Source organism: Cyrtonyx montezumae, unplaced genomic scaffold (assembly GCF_038088225.1).
Source record: "Cyrtonyx montezumae isolate F1298 unplaced genomic scaffold, pur_monq_1.0 scaffold_23, whole genome shotgun sequence".
NCBI classification, from domain to species: Eukaryota; Metazoa; Chordata; class Aves; order Galliformes; family Odontophoridae; genus Cyrtonyx; species Cyrtonyx montezumae.
Window position 1 is genome coordinate 3,971,565 of NW_027071970.1, and position 16,840 is coordinate 3,988,404.

General features: G+C 40.2%; 1 protein-coding gene across 1 annotated transcript; it reads left to right on the forward strand.

Moving 5' to 3' along the window:
• Positions 1-232: 232 nt before the first annotated feature.
• On the forward strand, positions 233-14,373 carry LOC136050204 (melanotransferrin-like). Its single transcript, XM_065738914.1, has 18 exons — positions 233-388; positions 1,261-1,398; positions 3,196-3,359; positions 4,779-4,878; positions 5,861-6,037; positions 6,378-6,540; positions 6,646-6,710; positions 7,153-7,310; positions 8,135-8,321; positions 8,457-8,605; positions 8,792-8,882; positions 9,171-9,236; positions 9,532-9,714; positions 10,691-10,847; positions 11,576-11,658; positions 12,841-13,025; positions 13,384-13,570; positions 14,261-14,373. The coding sequence occupies exons 2-18, from the start codon at positions 1,347-1,349 to the stop codon at positions 14,308-14,310; spliced, it is 2,217 nt and encodes a 738-aa protein (XP_065594986.1). The 5' UTR covers positions 233-388; positions 1,261-1,346; the 3' UTR covers positions 14,311-14,373.
• Positions 14,374-16,840: the final 2,467 nt, after the last annotated feature.

The window sequence follows — 16,840 nt, forward strand, 5'->3', positions numbered from 1 at the left end:
AAGGTGATTTTATTTTTCTTATGTTGCCGTGTATGATGTGTTGTACGAAGAGATCATATAGGTTGCACTCAGTCAGGAGTGGGATGCAGTTCCCAAAGTGTCCTGAGCTGAGCTACATCTGTGCAGGAGAGCCAGGGGATAATAGCGCGATTCGCAGAATCATTGGAGTTGGAAGGGGTCCTTAAAGGCCGTCTGATCCAACCCCTTTGAAACAGATGGGACAGTTCTCCTATGAAAGGAGGGAACACGAGATCTGTGGACTCGAGAATGTCCAGGGAGTGCAAGAAGGGGTGAGAGAGGTGAACTTCTGTGATCAGACTAATGGGAAAGAAGATGACATCTCAACAAATGCTGCAGATTTAGTGAGGAAACCTGGGAAGCTGTAAAGGTGAGCGATGGAGTCCATGTACGAACACAAAAGAAGCAAGTGGGTTTGTGAATCGCTCAGGTAGAGTGCATAACGTGGGAACAGAAACGTGGCAGGTGTTGATGAAGTATCACAGAATTGTAGGGGTTGGAAGGGACCTCCAGAGATCATCTAGTTGAACCCCCAAGTACGTGAAGCAGAGGAGTTGCTAGGAGAAAAACAAAACTGGAAGAAAGACTTTCTTTCTCCAGGACTCAGAGTGATCAAGTCTCTCCGGAACAGGAAAGATCAAAGCCTATTTTTTATATATATGTTATATACATATATTGTATATATATTTTTTTTTTGCATCAATCTTGTTCATACACTTCTGCTTAAATATAGACATATACATATTAGCTCTCTCTTTATATAGAGAGAGGGAGCAAGCTAATGATGTGAGTCATGACTGCTTTAGAGCAATTAAGAGGTAATACTCCTCTAGGCTAGAAGTTAGGAAACAGGCAAATAAACCAGTTTGGATGTTTGGATGAGGCTGTTGTGCTAGAATGGAATGAAAAGAATCAAGGAAGCTGACAAAATCATGATTCTGTTCCAAATTCTTATGGGGGGGAAAAGGTTACTTTTTGTTTAACATTACACAGCAAATAAATACCATGGGAAAACAAACAAACAAACAAAAAACAACAGGAAGAACTATTTCAAAAACAGGTTTGAATTTCTTCATGTGTGAGTACATGCACTGATAAAAATGCACTGGAATTTTCCATCTGTGGGCACTGTTCCTTTTTTCTCTACATGCAAAGATACCCAGTATCTGACAGGGTTGTTTTTTATTAATTTAAAATCTCATTTTCTCTTTGTTGATGCCTAAATCCCTTTTTATCTTCCAGAAGCTTTGGTCATCACTGTGGAATTCCTGGTATGAGAATGCAGAGCGTCGGAGTAGAGAGTGGATCCTTGCTGAACAACTGTAATCATGAAGGCAGTTCTTGTAATTGTCCTGATCATCTTCACTTTGCTGTCTTCAGGTGAGTTTGATGCAGAGGGGGGAAAGAGATAGGTAACTTCTGAAGGAGCTGCCAGGACACAAACTCTAATATGTGCTTTGGTTTTGTTTTCTTTTGTGTATAGAATTTGCAGCCAGAACTGTGCCTGTGATTTCCATTAGGTGGTGCTTTTTTTCTGTTTGATCATGGGCAGATGGTGACCCTGCTGGGCTCAAAGCAGTTCGTTTCTCTGCAGTTCTATGAAGATTTCCTTTGAGTAGCTGACGTCCATGTACTCATTAGTGCTGTCAAAATGAATCAGTGTATTTTAAGCTGCTCCTCTTGAAAGCTACAATGGGTTCTTTTTGGAATCACTCTGAATTACCATCAAAACATTTGGAGTGCTAGCATCTGACGTTGTGCTCTAAGGAAGAAAAATTTAAGTGTTCTAATATTAAACTTTGTTTATTCCAAGTGTTTTTTGTTTAATATTAAAAGGTTGTTAGAAAACCAAATGGTTTTCTGGAAATGACATGTGGAAATGATGGTGTTCAAGATGTGAACTTTCTTTTCTATGTATTCAGTCCTATTTTTAAGGACACAGAACAGGATTCTGTCAAGTTATATCACTGCAGGCTACTTTTGTGTGTAATAACCACTTTCTTCTCTCCTTAAATGCATAGTATCTTCTTGAGATGCATATGAATGTATTTTAGAGATGGCACTTAATTAGAAGAATATAAAATAAATCACATTATGTCCAAAATGGATACTTACAGAGTACAAACCAAAAGAGGAAATTTTGCTGACATGTCTGCATCCCCTTTGGTTGTATTGTCACAGTCAATTTAGACCAACCATACCCCCACCTTCCCTTGGAAAAGGAAGTTTCACTTTCACCTTCACTTCTAATTGCATCTTCCTAACTCACTCTTTCTGCTGTGCTAATTACTAGCTAATAGTTGGTGGCTTTTTTTTTTTAATTGGTTAGTTAGTTTCCATTTCAAGTGAGATCTGATAACTAAGTAGTTCAGTTGTGCCACAGATTTGTAGAGTGATTCTGTGCAGGTTCTGTAGTTTCATTCAGAAATGAAGGTAACTTGCTTGATGTGATGAACTTGTTGATAATGTTTTTCCAGTACACTGTTCAGCATAGTATATAATTATTCCTTCTCAATAACAGAATTGTCCTCACTGCCTGTCTCTCATGGTGCATGTTGTTCTGGAAGATAGCTCTCATGCACTTCAGAATACACTGGAGAGTCCTGGGAGGTATATAGAGCATGCTGGGAGCCTTCCTAGGTGTTCTGAAACACATTGAAGAGCTTTGTGTGTACCCTTGGGTCCCTCAAAATACACGGGGTGTCCTCCAAAGGATCTAGGCCACACTGAGGAGCCTCTTGTGTACTGTGGATCACTCTGAAAAAGTCTGCAGGTCATTTTGGGCACCCAAGGATGCATTGAGGTGCTCTGAGAGACCTCTGGGGCACATTGGGAAACCTCTAGAGTACCCTGGGGCACACTGAAGAGCCCTGTGTTTACTCTCCCATGCCCAGGAAAAGATTGAATCTTGAAAAATCTGTCTAAAAGTTAATTTGTTGCTCCCAGTCAAGAGGAAGCATAGAGACGTAGTAAAGACTCGATGGCAGATGTTTGTTGTCTTTCATGTTGGCCCAAAGTGCTTGGGCACATCTCACCTGTGCCTTCAAGTGTGTGTGTGTGTGAGCAAGTAAAATCAACTTATTTATGAAGTTAACCTCTCCCTTCCATAGGGTCTTAAACTGAGTTCTGTTTTACTAAGTCCTATAGTTCTTGACTCTTTTTTTTTCTATCCCACAGGGAAGAAGTTTCGATGGTGCACTCTCTCGGATCTAGAACAGAGAAAGTGTGCTGAGCTGTCCAAAGCACTAACAGCTGTGCTGCCTGTTACTAACACTAATTCATTTGCCAGGATTTCTTGCATCAGAGCCCACAATACCTATGACTGCATTGATAAAATCAGAGTAAGTTCGCAGGAATTTTTAAAACCTACTTTGAATCAAATCCTATTTTGAAGTAGAAACTGGTTAGCAGCTCATGGGAGAATGAAATGTTACAGAAATGATGGTATCTCACAGGAGAAAGTAGGTTGGATGTTTCAAAAGTAATGCCTCCTACTTATTTCCATGGAAATTAGAATGGATAAAAAGATCACTGTAACTATCACTATAACACTACTTGATAGAGCAAATTCTCAGCTACAAAGCACTATTTTTTCACCACCATCAGCCATGCAATTTTGCCAGCAATGAACAAGAGCCTGAATACTACTCTTGTAAAAATCTGTGTGGGCATCTGGAAAGTGGCTTGTCTTTCACATCACCATTGCCACTCTCAGAATGCACCACCCACTGCCTCACTGTGCTCACATACACTGTTTGGTCTCCAGAAATGTTCAGCAAGAGTCCATTAATTCAGTTATACACCTTTGTCTCATGTGCACTTCCGTGTCAGCTGCTGTTTTGTCAGACTGCCCCTCTGCTGCTTTCAGCCACATGGCAACAAAAGGTAATGGAATATTGGTGGAAGGTTCAACTTCTGCTGTCCTGCCAACATAATAAAATAGGAGGCATTACTTTCAGAGCAGGCCTTGCACAGGGTGGCATGAGAGAGAAGAATTCAAATGTGTGAGCCCTCTACTAGTCATATTGTTTTACACCAGCTTGCATTTTCCAGGATATAATTAAAAAGTTGCATGAAAATAAGTGGACAAACCCAGACTAATAAATTAAAGCCAGGTCAGAGCATTTTTCCTTCCTTGTAAGTTTAAATCCTACTCTGAGTATAATTAATACTTTCCCTTTATTCCCTCCTGTTTTAACTCCCTGTTGATCTTCCCTGGAGTAAGGGCCAAAGTCCTTTTCCATATGAAAATCTTTAAATAAAATTATGCATCAGGCCATTTGTAGGTTTAAAAAGCAAAACAAAGGAGGACTTTCTTGTTTGTGAAGGGAATGATTTAGTTCACGTTTTCATTCAGTCCTGTGACCCTTGTTAATAGAATTCATTTCTAGATGGTTATTATAGCCAGGAGAAATCTGAGAAGGTTTTGGGGTTTTGGTGGAACAATAGGAGGAAAAATAAATCTTTCTATTCAGTTAGCATTAGAATTGTGTTTTTGGAATGGAAGGATCAAAGAAGAGGCAGGAACCGGTGTTACTGGAAAAGAACAGGTATTTATTTGAAGGCAACAGCCTTAATCCTGGTCAAGTGGTAGTAATTAATAGCAGAGATTTGGTTAAAAACAGAGCAAATGCTTGTAAAAGTCACTGGTTACTACTTCAAGAGCAGAGCTTCAACGTGACAAGCTGCTCTCTTTGTTTCCCTTTAAACACACTTATTTTGAGAGTTTTGCTGGTTTTTTTTTTTGTTGTTGTTTTAAGGTGAATAAAGCAGATGCTGCTTCTCTGGATGCAGGAGATGTTTACTCTGCTGTAAAGCTATATGGTTTGACCACTGTGGCAAAGGAGATCTATGAACAGGGTACGTATATAAGGAGGAATGCTTCTGATTTGCCAAGTAATTTGCTGAGCAGGCAAAGTTTCTTAATATAAAGTCTCTTGATTCTTGTGTACTTTGTAGGAGTATGGAGGTGACTAATGACATATACTTTACATTAGTGTATGTAAAACATAGAGTGATGAATGAAATATCAGTGGTGCTCTGTATCCTTTTAGCCAGCCTATGGTGTTCTCACCACAATAAGTTGTACCCACCCTTGCCCACAGCACTGGTATACTGGGGTTCCTCACTGTGTAGGGGATAAGGAGCATTTTATCCCATCTGTGGTCATTCTTATACCATATTCCTTGTTAGTATGACTGAGTGCTTATTAATTGTCCCTTAAGAGATCAGTTTATGTTATTAATTCATTCTCTGTTCCTCACCATAAGAAGACAAGTATATAAGGTGGTGAATGTTGTTATGGTGAGATTCCTCAGCTGAGCAGCATGTGCATTGACTGATTTACAAGACAAAGTCAAGCATACAGTGGAAAATACCGGAGGGGCACAGCTCTGAGAGGGAAGCCAAATTAGCAGGCGGATGTAGGAAGGAACTAATAAGGGGACAGTGTGAGAACAGAAGTGAGTTTCGTTTTGACTGAAAAACCATGAAATCATAGTAGAATTGATAAATTTCTGGCTGATCAGTAAGTTTAGAGGATAACACAGGAGTTCTTTCCATTCTAATACCTCAAACTGTTTGATACAAATGTTCAAAATGCCTGAGAAGCAGCCTTGCACTGTCAAGGTGTGATGGAGCTAAGCAATATGTAAACCTTTTCAACTGGAGTTCAGCCTACTGTGTAGTCAATAAAATTCATGGTTTGAATTCCTCAATTTAATATGCCTAATTTTATTTTTTTCCTTTGCAATATTTAGAGGGGTAGTTGAACTTGGCACATGGATAAAAGCTGTAGAGTTGGGATTTAGTTCTTTCTGTGACATATTTTATTCTGCCACAGGAAACTGTGTTTTTGCTGTGGCTGTTGCCAAGCGAGGAACTTTGGATATCCAGAGGCTACGAGGTGTGCGAAGCTGCCACAACGGAGCCAGGTGGACCTCAGGCTGGAATATTCCACTCGGATTTCTCCTTGCAAGAAATGATCTTTCCTGGGATGAGGCAGAACCCCTGAGCCAAGGTGCATGATAGGAACCATAGCATGTCTCTGCCCTCAGCAAGAGTGAGTGAAATGGAGGGCAGAAGTGTTACCAGAACAGGAAATCTTGGTGTTTTGTATAGAATAGGAAATGATGCTTTGCAATACCAAGCCAGCACAAAGATGGTCTTAAACAAGAAAAATCAGATTGCTCTGTTTCCAGCAAATGTTTCACATTTGAAATGTAGACAGTGAGGCCGCATTTTCTGAAGCATAGCCTTAGTTACACCCATGATATATTTGTCCTCTTTTCTTTCTTTCTTCCTTTTTTTTTTCTTGTGTGTTTTTGACTTTTTTTTCCCCCTCTTTTTTCTCCCTGCAGTAATCAGTGAGTATTTCAATGCAAGCTGCATCCCTGGAGTTGGTGTTGCTGCTCCTCAACTGTGTGCTCTCTGCCAAGGACAGAAATCATACGTCAGAGACAAGAACCACTTCTGTGAGGCCAGCAGCAACGAACCCTTCTATGACTCTGATGGAGCTTTCAGGTAAGCTGCCTGTTTTGAACTTATACTGAATTCACCTCTGGGGAAAAAGAAGTAGTGAGAAAAGGCAGACGATGTGTTAATGGAATGGCATTTGTTTTCTTGCAGGTGCTTGAAGGACGGAGTAGCAGATGTTGCCTTTTTAGATCACCTGACAATTATGAGAGCTACAGGTATTCCTAAAAACTCAGATTCCTTTTAACCTTTGTGCTCTTTCCTGCATGGGAGTCTGGGAGATGTGTGCATGTGTTTATTGTCAGTCACTGTAAGCAGTTCAGCAGTATTTCTTGGCTCTCTGCATGCGACAGAGGAAAACAAAAAAGGAGATTAATAGGATGGGAGCAGACAGGCATTTTAATGTAAGTGATTTCTTTAGCCTGAAGTCTCTGATGTGGCTGCCAATTGATCTCCTGACTGTTAAGATTCCTTTTAACTTTTGGTGTATTGAGCTGATAGTAAATCAGTTCCCATATATATCTGTATTATTTGTTTTAAAATCCAGTTGAGCTCTGTATTAGCATTGTGGAAGGTGGTTGGCAATTGTAGACACAGATATCTCTGTGTTCACTGCTAAGCCATGTCTCACTTGGATTCGTGTATGTCCTGTTGTTTTAGAGTCAGAACAACAAGAATACGAACTCTTATGTCCTGATGGGACCACGGCTGAGCTGAGCAAATACAGCACCTGTAACTTGGGCAAGGGGCCTGGCCGTGGCATCATCACTCGACACAACTTCCAAAAGATCACCAACAAATTTCTTACCATGATCCAAGTGAGTGGATATTATAAGCTGTATATCTCTGTACACAGGATTTTCTTCCATATTTGAGTGGAGATCACCACCCAGTTTGCCTTCTTTTCTCAATAAATTTATGCTTATTGTGATCATAACATCCAAAACGAATTGTTCTGGAGAAAGGTTCTGTACTAGCTTCTGAAGGAAAGTCTTACTTCTCTATGAATTGTTCTTCTGTAGAAGGCTGAAAATAAGTAAGGAAGAGGAAGATGTCATAACACCCAAATTGGATAATATATAGTTATTTTCGTCCTGCTCTAAAGCTTATATGAACTATATAGCCAAGGGCAACATACAGCTTCAGGCAAGGTGCAACTTTGTTCCCCTCACGCTCCCAAATTATAGCAAACTTTACCTCGATATCCAGGAATCAATGTGGACCTGAACTTGAAATGTATAAGGATAAAGGTTTTAAGAAGCTGCTCTGCACTTAAAATAGCTCAGCAAACTGAATAATTCCAACCCAGTGAATTGTAGTATATTGTGAACTTGGGCAAATAGTAGAAGTGCAAAGTCTCTTCTTTGAGAGGTGTCTGTATGTCCTTGTCAGTGTGCTGGTTGACACGTATCTTAGTTATGTTCCCCTATACATTACCTACCACAAATGTTTCCCATTCAGCCATAGTACTTTAGGTGCCCTTATAGAGCAGGAGACACTGAGCACAGGCTTGGTGACAGTGTGATGTGTACTGGGACCCTGAATGCTGTGTTACAGACCATTGGTATGAAGGGGATGAGGCGGCCTGTCACTAAAAGGATGAGATGATTTTTTGCAATTAAAAATGTTGCTTTTGTCCTAGCGTCTCTTTGGCTGGAAAGGAAAGGAAAGAGCCAGATTTGAACTTTTCAATTCATCATCCTTTGGGGGAAAGAACCTTCTCTTTCGAGATGCCACTCAGCACCTGCAACTTCTTGAGGAGCAGCTAGAAATTGCATATGTCCTTGGTCTGGATTATGTAGCTCTCCTTAAGGGACTAGGTCATGAAGGTAAGAAGCCTTCTGGAGGACTGTAGATGTCCTGTGATTCCTCTCTGCCAGACACAAGTGAATAAACTGAAGCATCCCCTTAATGAAGAACAGACTGTTGTGTGATTGACGTGGTCACACTGTGCTCTAATGCAGGGAGCTCCCTGGACAACAGTGTTGTGCGGTGGTGCTGTATCAGCAATGCTGAGCTTCGCAAATGTGAGGAATGGGCATTGAGCATCAAGTCTGACCCACTAGTCTGTGTCCAAGCAACTTCCATGGCAAACTGCATTGAAATGATCAAGGTAGGAGGGTCCTCTGATCAGAGTATACAGTCATCTGCACAGAGCATGCATGTCCTTGCTGAAGCTGAGCAAAGCAAAAAACAATTATACACTAGAAGCAGCAGTGGGAATGAGTGGGAATTTATGTAGGGGAATTTCCTGCCAGTGGAGATGTACATCTGTCCTTTTCTGTGATGCTATTGACAGAGTAGTGAGGCTGATGCAGTCACTCTGGATGCAACCCATGTCTACATTGCAGGGAGGTGTGGATTGGTGCCTGTAGCTGCAGAATGTTATGGTAAGTCCTTTTGTGCACCGTATAAATATAGTTAAACATTGACCCTTTGTGATATCATATTATGGAAGCAGGAATCAGTGCACATATCCAGGTACTCTTCTCAGCTCTTCCACTAACTTTCTGTAGCTTTTGACGTGGTTGTGTATTATACCTCTTCTGTAAGAGGGGCAGAGATATTGATGTGGTTGAAGAGGGGATTGCAAGGTTATAAAGTTTTTTGATGGGTGCTGCCATGCAGTGGGAATGACAGCAGTTGCAAGATCCTTAATGGCTGTCTTCCCTCTCCAGGGCAGGTTTGTACTCCAGCTGCTGAGAGCACAGAGGAAATGAGGAAACTTCATCTAAAGCACAAAGGTAATGAGAGAGCTATGAAAAGGCAAAAGGTTTCCATTTTCCTGAGGCTGCCTCTAAGATTTCTGTTATGTTGTATTTGCATGCTGATTTGGGAAATAATTTGCACTTCATTTCCTGAGCTTTCACTACAGTGTATGGCTGGTAGGGCAAGAGCTCTATGGCTAAGCAAGGAATGCAGAAGATCCACCATTAACTGAAAACATCACTAGGGGATGAGGGAGGGGAGACTGGGGCTCTACCTGTTAGGAATATTTCATTGCCTTTGTATAACTTGTTGCTGTCTTTTGTTTTGTAGGACTGTCACCTGTTTATGCTGTAGCCTTAGCTAAGAAGAATGCCAGACAGATTAACATCCATAACCTTCGGGGAAGGCGATCATGCCACAGCCACCTGTACAGTCCTGGAGGATGGTTACTTCTTTCCAGATACACAGTGGGAACTCTGGAAAATGATACTGAAAACTGTGATATTGGATCTGGTATGGGTCACTCCGGGTTATCTGTTGAGTAGACTGTGGAAGTCTGAACCTTGACATTTGGAAGTAAAATTGAAAAGGGTCTGTGAGGTCAGAGTAAAAGGATTTCAGTTTTGTGTATCACTGAAGACGTTCATATATGCTATGATGTGGTTTTGTATAGCGCTTTCCTTTCAGTGGTGGATTTCTCCTGGACTACATGTGATGTTCCTTAGCAAGCAGATGCATCATAAATTATAGTGGTATCAATGCCTACGTGCAAAAGGGAGGATGGTCAAAAGACACAAGTATCCACTCCTAGAGCTTAATGTATCTGATGATTTTTACCTGAAAAGTCAGTCAATTTATTTGTTTCTTTCTTTATTAGATTATCTAATTGATTAGCTCAAATGAATTTGTTTATGTCCTGGATGAAAAAGTTATGAGTAAGGCTTATCTCAAAATATTTTAGGAAGACCAAATGCAGTTGTAACAGAAACTCTTCCTCCCCTTGTTCTTTTAATCCACTGTCTTGTCTCTTGATCCTGCTGTGCTGTGCTTGTACTTAACTTAGTTCATCTGTGTAGCTGCTCCAGAACCTGAAGGATGGTGATTCCCTGTCTCTGTCTCTAATGTTATAGGGGAAAAAAGTGCTGTTCCTGTTGTTAATGCTTCCAAGATTTAGGTATGAATAGAGATGTCGCCACCTTCTGTATGATCTGTGTAGTTAACAACCTCTTACACTACAGCTTGGTTTGCTTTCTTGAGTTGCTTAGTTATATTATTTTGCCATTTTCCTTTACCCACGAAAGAGTTGATTAGTCATTTGGCCAGTAAATGCAGTGTCAAAGGTTGTTTAAACAGCTATTCCTCTTATCTGTGTGAATTTTCATGCCATTTAGGCCTCTTTCCATCAGTTATTAAGATGGAATCCAGTTCTTCCAGTGGAAGGGGAGACTTTGCCCTAATCTCACCTTGTTGGCTTTTTTTTTCTACTCAGCTTACCAGAATTACTTTTGGAAGGGCTGCATGCCAGGAGCAGATGGAAACCTGTGCAAAGTGTGCATTGGAGACAGTGAAGTGGAAGGAACTCGAGTACCCAGCAGGTGTGCTGCAAGTCATAACGAACGCTACTATGGCAATATGGGAGCACTCAGGTAATCTTTTTTTTCCTAAGTCAGAAACATGGAGCAATAGAATTGGCTTATTATTTTTCTGATGGTTTTCTATGGAAGCTTTTTCATTTCTTAAGCAACTGGCTGTATTAACTTTTGCTAGCATGTATTTTGCTTAGGCTGCAGTTGCTGCAGCTTATTCAGATGGCTGGTGACTTTCGTGTAACCATTTGTTGAGTAAAACAATGCTTCCAAACGTGTAATGTATAGTGCACTGTAACTGACTCATTTAAGAGGAAAGATGAAAGGCACTTAGAGGATCAGAGAGTAGAAATGATATGGTAAGAAGCACTGTAGGCTATAAGCAGTGATTAGACAGGATTATTATTATTTTTTTTTTAAAACGAAGAAATAGTTGAAGATTGGGTAGAAAAAGAACATTAAAGGTGAAAGCGCTGTCACAGAATATCTGTAATTCATTTAGCTGTGTTAAATTCTCTTTCCTGGCTAGACACAGGTGGGGTTACTTGGGTGCTGTGCTGCAATTTTGACTTGGGAGCTGCTTTAAGAGATAAATGGAATTGTCCTGACAATCACATGAATGGTGCCCATTAAGATCTATGCTGACATCAATAACTTGTTCTGTATAATGACCAAATAACTTCAGATGAAGATGTTTTCAGCTACTCCTGTTTTATCTTCCAATGATTGTCTAAGCCTCAGTCATGGTAATGGCTGTCTCTGATAACTTCCTTTCCTTTCTATACTAGGTGCTTAGTTGGCAATCCCAGTGGAAGAAGCTTTGGAGATGTAGCTTTTCTGGAACACTCAAACCTACTCTGGAACATAGAGAGTGAGATGAACATATTTTCTTCTAATTTAAGAATGTTAATTATTGACATTTTCCACACTGTGACTGTGACCACTAAGGATCAGCTTGTACAGGTTTAAGCTAGGTCTGAGTAATTGGATTTGAAACTAGGAAAGTACAAGAACTTTCCAGTGTGTAGATGTTATGGTAAAGCTTAAAATTAAGGTACTGTTCTATTTCAGAGAGGAAAGAGGAAGAATCACTGAGTGCACAATTGAATATGTTTGTTGGAGACAGAAAAAGAAATCATCCTTGGAGACTGCACTAGTGTTTGGAAAGCTCAGAGCTATAAGAAGTGACTTTTCCCACTGGACCTTCTCACATGGGCATGTACAGAGCATGTACCCGTTGTTTTTAATCAGTCTAAAGAACAACAGCAGCAACTAGGGAGATACTGTGGGCTACTCATGCTCAGAGATGTTCTGTAGCTTCACCTATTTGTTGTTTCACAGGTGCTTATGTAATGTCATTCTGATAGTTTAGTGGGTGAAAATACTGCAAAGTGTTTCATTGCTACGGTAAGAAATGATTAAATTCTTCCAGGGAATAACGAAGTTTGCAAAAGTCTAGCTGCTGAATTTTGTTGGTGAAAGTGGTTTCAGTTGCAGAAGCTTAAATTCCCTCAATCTTTTAAATTACATTTATTGGTGTAACAGCCAAAATGTGCTACTTCTCATAGAGGTGAGAATACAGGGAACCTGTGTCTTGTTCAGCCTGATAAAGTACACTGAAATTCAACGCAAGTCTATTTCAGTAGCAGGAGAGGAAAACTTTCTGAGAGAGGAATATTTCTAAAATCAAGCAGGTGTATAAGAACCTGGAAACCCACAGGAATTCATGCAGCAATGAGCAGTGTATTTGAGGAAGCATAAACAAGCAGTGTGAATTTCTTCGTATTCGGGAAGTGACCAGATGAAGTTGAGACATAAGTTGTCGTATGCTTTAATGTCACCCTGCACCTATCTTCTGAAAACTAGCTTCAGTTCACTGACCTGTTTCCTCAGAGAAAACACCAAACTGTCCTTTTTCCATTCTCAATAGATGAATATGCAGCATGTGTATCACTCAGCTCCTTGTTCTCCGTTTTCAGCACCGTGTGAGATTCACCTTGTTTTCTGCATTTGTTTTTCAAAAGGATTTTCCCTCACTTCATCTCCTTTTCAGATCTGGAAAGCTCTGGTTGGGCAAAAGGTTATACAGCTATTGACTTTGAACTCTTGTGTCCGGATGGAGCGCGTGCTGCCGTCACAGAATGGGCAGGCTGCAACCTCGGTCCCATTCCTCCCAGCACAGTCATGACTCGACCAGTCACTGTCACTAAAATCTATGACTTCCTAATGAAATCTCAGGTAATGGGGAAAGAGATAGGATCTTAACACTTCCTATGTACGATTTCTAAAAATCTTTTCAATATCAAGAGTTTATAAACTAAATATATAAAGTGTCTTCAGATCTGATGTGAAAGAATTAAGAATGTGCATAGGAGGATGGGAAAATCATTATTTAGAGTCTCTAAAGGTTGCCATTCTGAAATGATCATACTTCTGAGAAATAAGCCACTCCAAAGCCACGTTATTTTGTATGACTGTACGAGATGAAAGTAGATCTTTTTTCTTTTTTTCCTGCTAGATCCTGTTGTAAAACTGATGTTCACCAACTTACCCTTGCTATTTGTGGTCCAAACTGTGAAACTTCTTTTCTGTTTAGGAATTTTTGGGGACCAAGCTGGATTCTGAATTCCATCTCTTTCAGTCACAAAAATACGGTGAAAGTGATCTGCTTTTCAAAGATGCTACTCAGTACCTTGCTCCTGCAACTCACATGAGCTATCAGGAAATCCTTGGAGAACCTTTTTATCAGCTGGCAGAATCAGTGTTTAATTGTACACCTGCAGGTAAAGACAAATTCTTCATTCTGAGTTACAGAAAAATGCAAAGCAGAAAGTTTTCTCTGCATAGTCATTGCCCTTTTATTTTTATATTGATTTGAGAGGTAATTTCTAAATAACCTGGTTAGTGGAGTATAGTTTTTGGAGCATGTTTAGAACCACTTGCAACTCCTATCTGTAAGCACTGAAACTGAGGTTCTGTGGGAACGATCCAACCAACACTTGTCAGAGCAGATACGAAGTTATGACAGAGAGTTGTCTTACTCCCACTCTGAAGTTTTTCCTTCCTATTCCAAAGATCTGGCCATGCCAAGCTTGGGGAGAATATCCCAATTTTCATATGAATGCACTAAAAATTACACTGAAGAACTCAAAATAAAAAATCTTTTTATACTTAGAGGGCAGCTTTTTCACTGTTATCTTCTGAAAGCTATATGAAATTTATATTTAGTTCTCACTAAAACTGAAACTGCCTATGAGCTGTGGCTGAGCTGTCAGGAGATCTGAAAATGTGTGTTGAAGTAAGTGCAGATTACACAATGAATGAGATGCCTGAGTGAGTTCAGTAGTTGTTAAAGAACTGAAATTCAAAAAGAGAATTTCACCCCATTCTGTTTTAGTGAATAATAGCTAGAGAATTCATCATTTTCAAAGCTGGCAGTATTTTTAAGCACTTATTTTCTTACTTGTTTGTAGGCATCTTAGACTTCTGCAAACAGGATGTCTGTGCCTCCTCATCAAACTGACACCTGCTATAAAGGTTTTGCAAGGCAAGTACCACCACCAGGGCTAAAAACAAGAAAATAGACTAGTCATGCCCAACCAAAGCAGTCTGTCATCTCTGAACATATATGCTGATTATTCTTTTGTCATAATCTTTGTTTTCTTTAGAAAGTAGTTTTTTATGTTTATCATCATGTAATACTACTCCTTTGTCATCCCTTTCTTGTTTGAAGCACAAAATCATGTGACTCACCAGTCCACATAGCTCACAGCACAGAGCCAGGATCAGCAGTTCTGATCTCCAGCTATGGAGGATTCAGCATTTTTGTGGGGAATAGCAGGGTTGATGCTGTGGACTAAAATATGGACTGTCACAAATGGCACAGGTTAGTGGGTAGCAGTTCACCTTACATTTCCTAATTTAGAAGATAAAATCTGTTTCTAGTTGCAGAATTATATTCTGTATCTTCCTATATTTGACTTTAATTGCAGTTCCATGTTGAGCACACGTACATATGATAGATTATTTATGTACTATCAGAAATCACTTCTGCTTTAACTGGAAAGAATGTATTTCCTTTTTTAATCAAGGATTTATCTTGATTACTTAATATACTTTTCTCTCAGTCATGTAGTAAGACATCGAGTAGTGAGCAGACCTGAATTCTTGCAGCCTTAAGTTGAAGGATATATGGGGGCTGCTCCAAAAGTAATGCTTCCTATTTTATTATGTCGGCCCATGACAAGTGTGAATGTTGGTGGTACAGCAGTGTAGGTTGAACCTTCCCACCAAAATTCTGCTACATTTTATTGCCCCGGCAGATGGCAGCAGAGGGGCAGTCTGACAGAATGGCATTTGACATGGAAGTGTGTATGAAGCAAACGTGCCATTGAATTATTCCATGTGGAATAAGTGGCACCCTTGGCATTCATCAATGCTTGCTGAATGTTTACAGAGACTAAACAGTGTGGCTGTGAGCACAGTGAGGGGTGCTTGGTGCAGTTCAGCAGTGGCAACAGTAGGTCACCTCCACTGGTGCAGGTTTGTACAAGCATGGCATGCAGGCTCTTGTTCATTGCTAACAAAATTGCACAGCTAAGAGTGGTGACTGTTGAAAAATACTGTTTTGAAGCTGAGAATTTGTTCCATCAGGTAGTGTGATTGTGCTCTTTTTAGCTGTTATCGTTTCCATGGAAATTAACAGGAGGCATTACTTCAAAGCAACCTCCAGTCTTCTCAGAAACAAAAGTCATTACTTTATAATAAGTACACTGACACTTCTGATGTGTCAAAATATGAATTGTTAATTAAACTGAACATTTCTTTTACAAGTAGAAACTGTGTGAATGTGATATTAAGTTTCCTGAATACAGCATATCATATCATAGTTTTATTTTGCCTGTTAGGGGAGAAAAGACTTTGTGTGGATGGCTACTGGTGGGCAGGGCTCGTTTCTGGTTTCCAACAAGTGTTATGACACCAAAACAACCAGCTTATATTCAAATGTCAGTCTTGCTACATAAATAGAGTTGTGTTAATCACTGCTAGCAATAAAAGAAATGTCACTAGTGAAGAATGGCCAGCTGCAATAGAGAAAGTAAATCTATCTCCCCTACAAAGCAAGAAAAAAACTCACAAAACAATAAAAGCCCTCAATCATCAAGCAAAACAAGGCAGTAAGAACCCAAAGTATGCAGTTGTAAAATATACTGCAAAAGTGACCAGTTTTTAAGCATTTTATCCCGTGCCTTTTTCATTTCCCTTTTTCAACTTCCTGAGAAAAAAAAATTGCAATCTGAGCAGCACTAAGGGTTTTAGACTCAGTGCATCAGAGCTGAGGATGTTCCCTAACTCATTTATCCCACGTTTGCCTTTAACTAAGCAAATAGCAGAGAGCAGACGCAGATCCAAGCTCATATACGTTTAAGAAAGAAAGGTGAGATATAAAGCGTAGACGAGTCCCAGTATGAAATCAGAACAAAATCGGGAAGCTGTAGCTCCGGTGGAGGAAGAGGAGGACCTAGCTGAGCTCTTCGGAGCGCCCCTTTCCTTTCTTTACTGGAGCTTACATGCCACCTGCAGGACTCGTATGGCATTGCACTTCAAGAACAGGGCGCTGCCGAAGACGGAATACACTGAAAAACCTGAGTTATAGGCAAAACTTTATGGGCTGTGGGTGTGGGGGAATTAATTTGTTACGGCTGTTACAAAAGCTTGCATAGCCCTGTTTGATGTTCCTGTACTTCAGCTGTGAGTTTGAAGCAGTGGTTTGATTTCTTGCACAGATTGCATTATGTGAACCACAGTCCTCCTCTGGCTTTGAAATACGTGGCTCCAAACCTAGTGGATGTGGGCTGTGCTGTCCCGGTGCTACTATTATGAAGAGTAGCTGGGTAGTTCAGAGTGCTGTAACTTCCACAGATCCATTTCTGTTCCTTTTAATGTATGTCTGTAGATAAATTAACACTGGAATTGCTACTGCACATGTCCCTAACTGCCCCCCCCGTTCCTTAATGCTGTCACTCTCTGGAGAGTTGACCTTTTCCCCCATG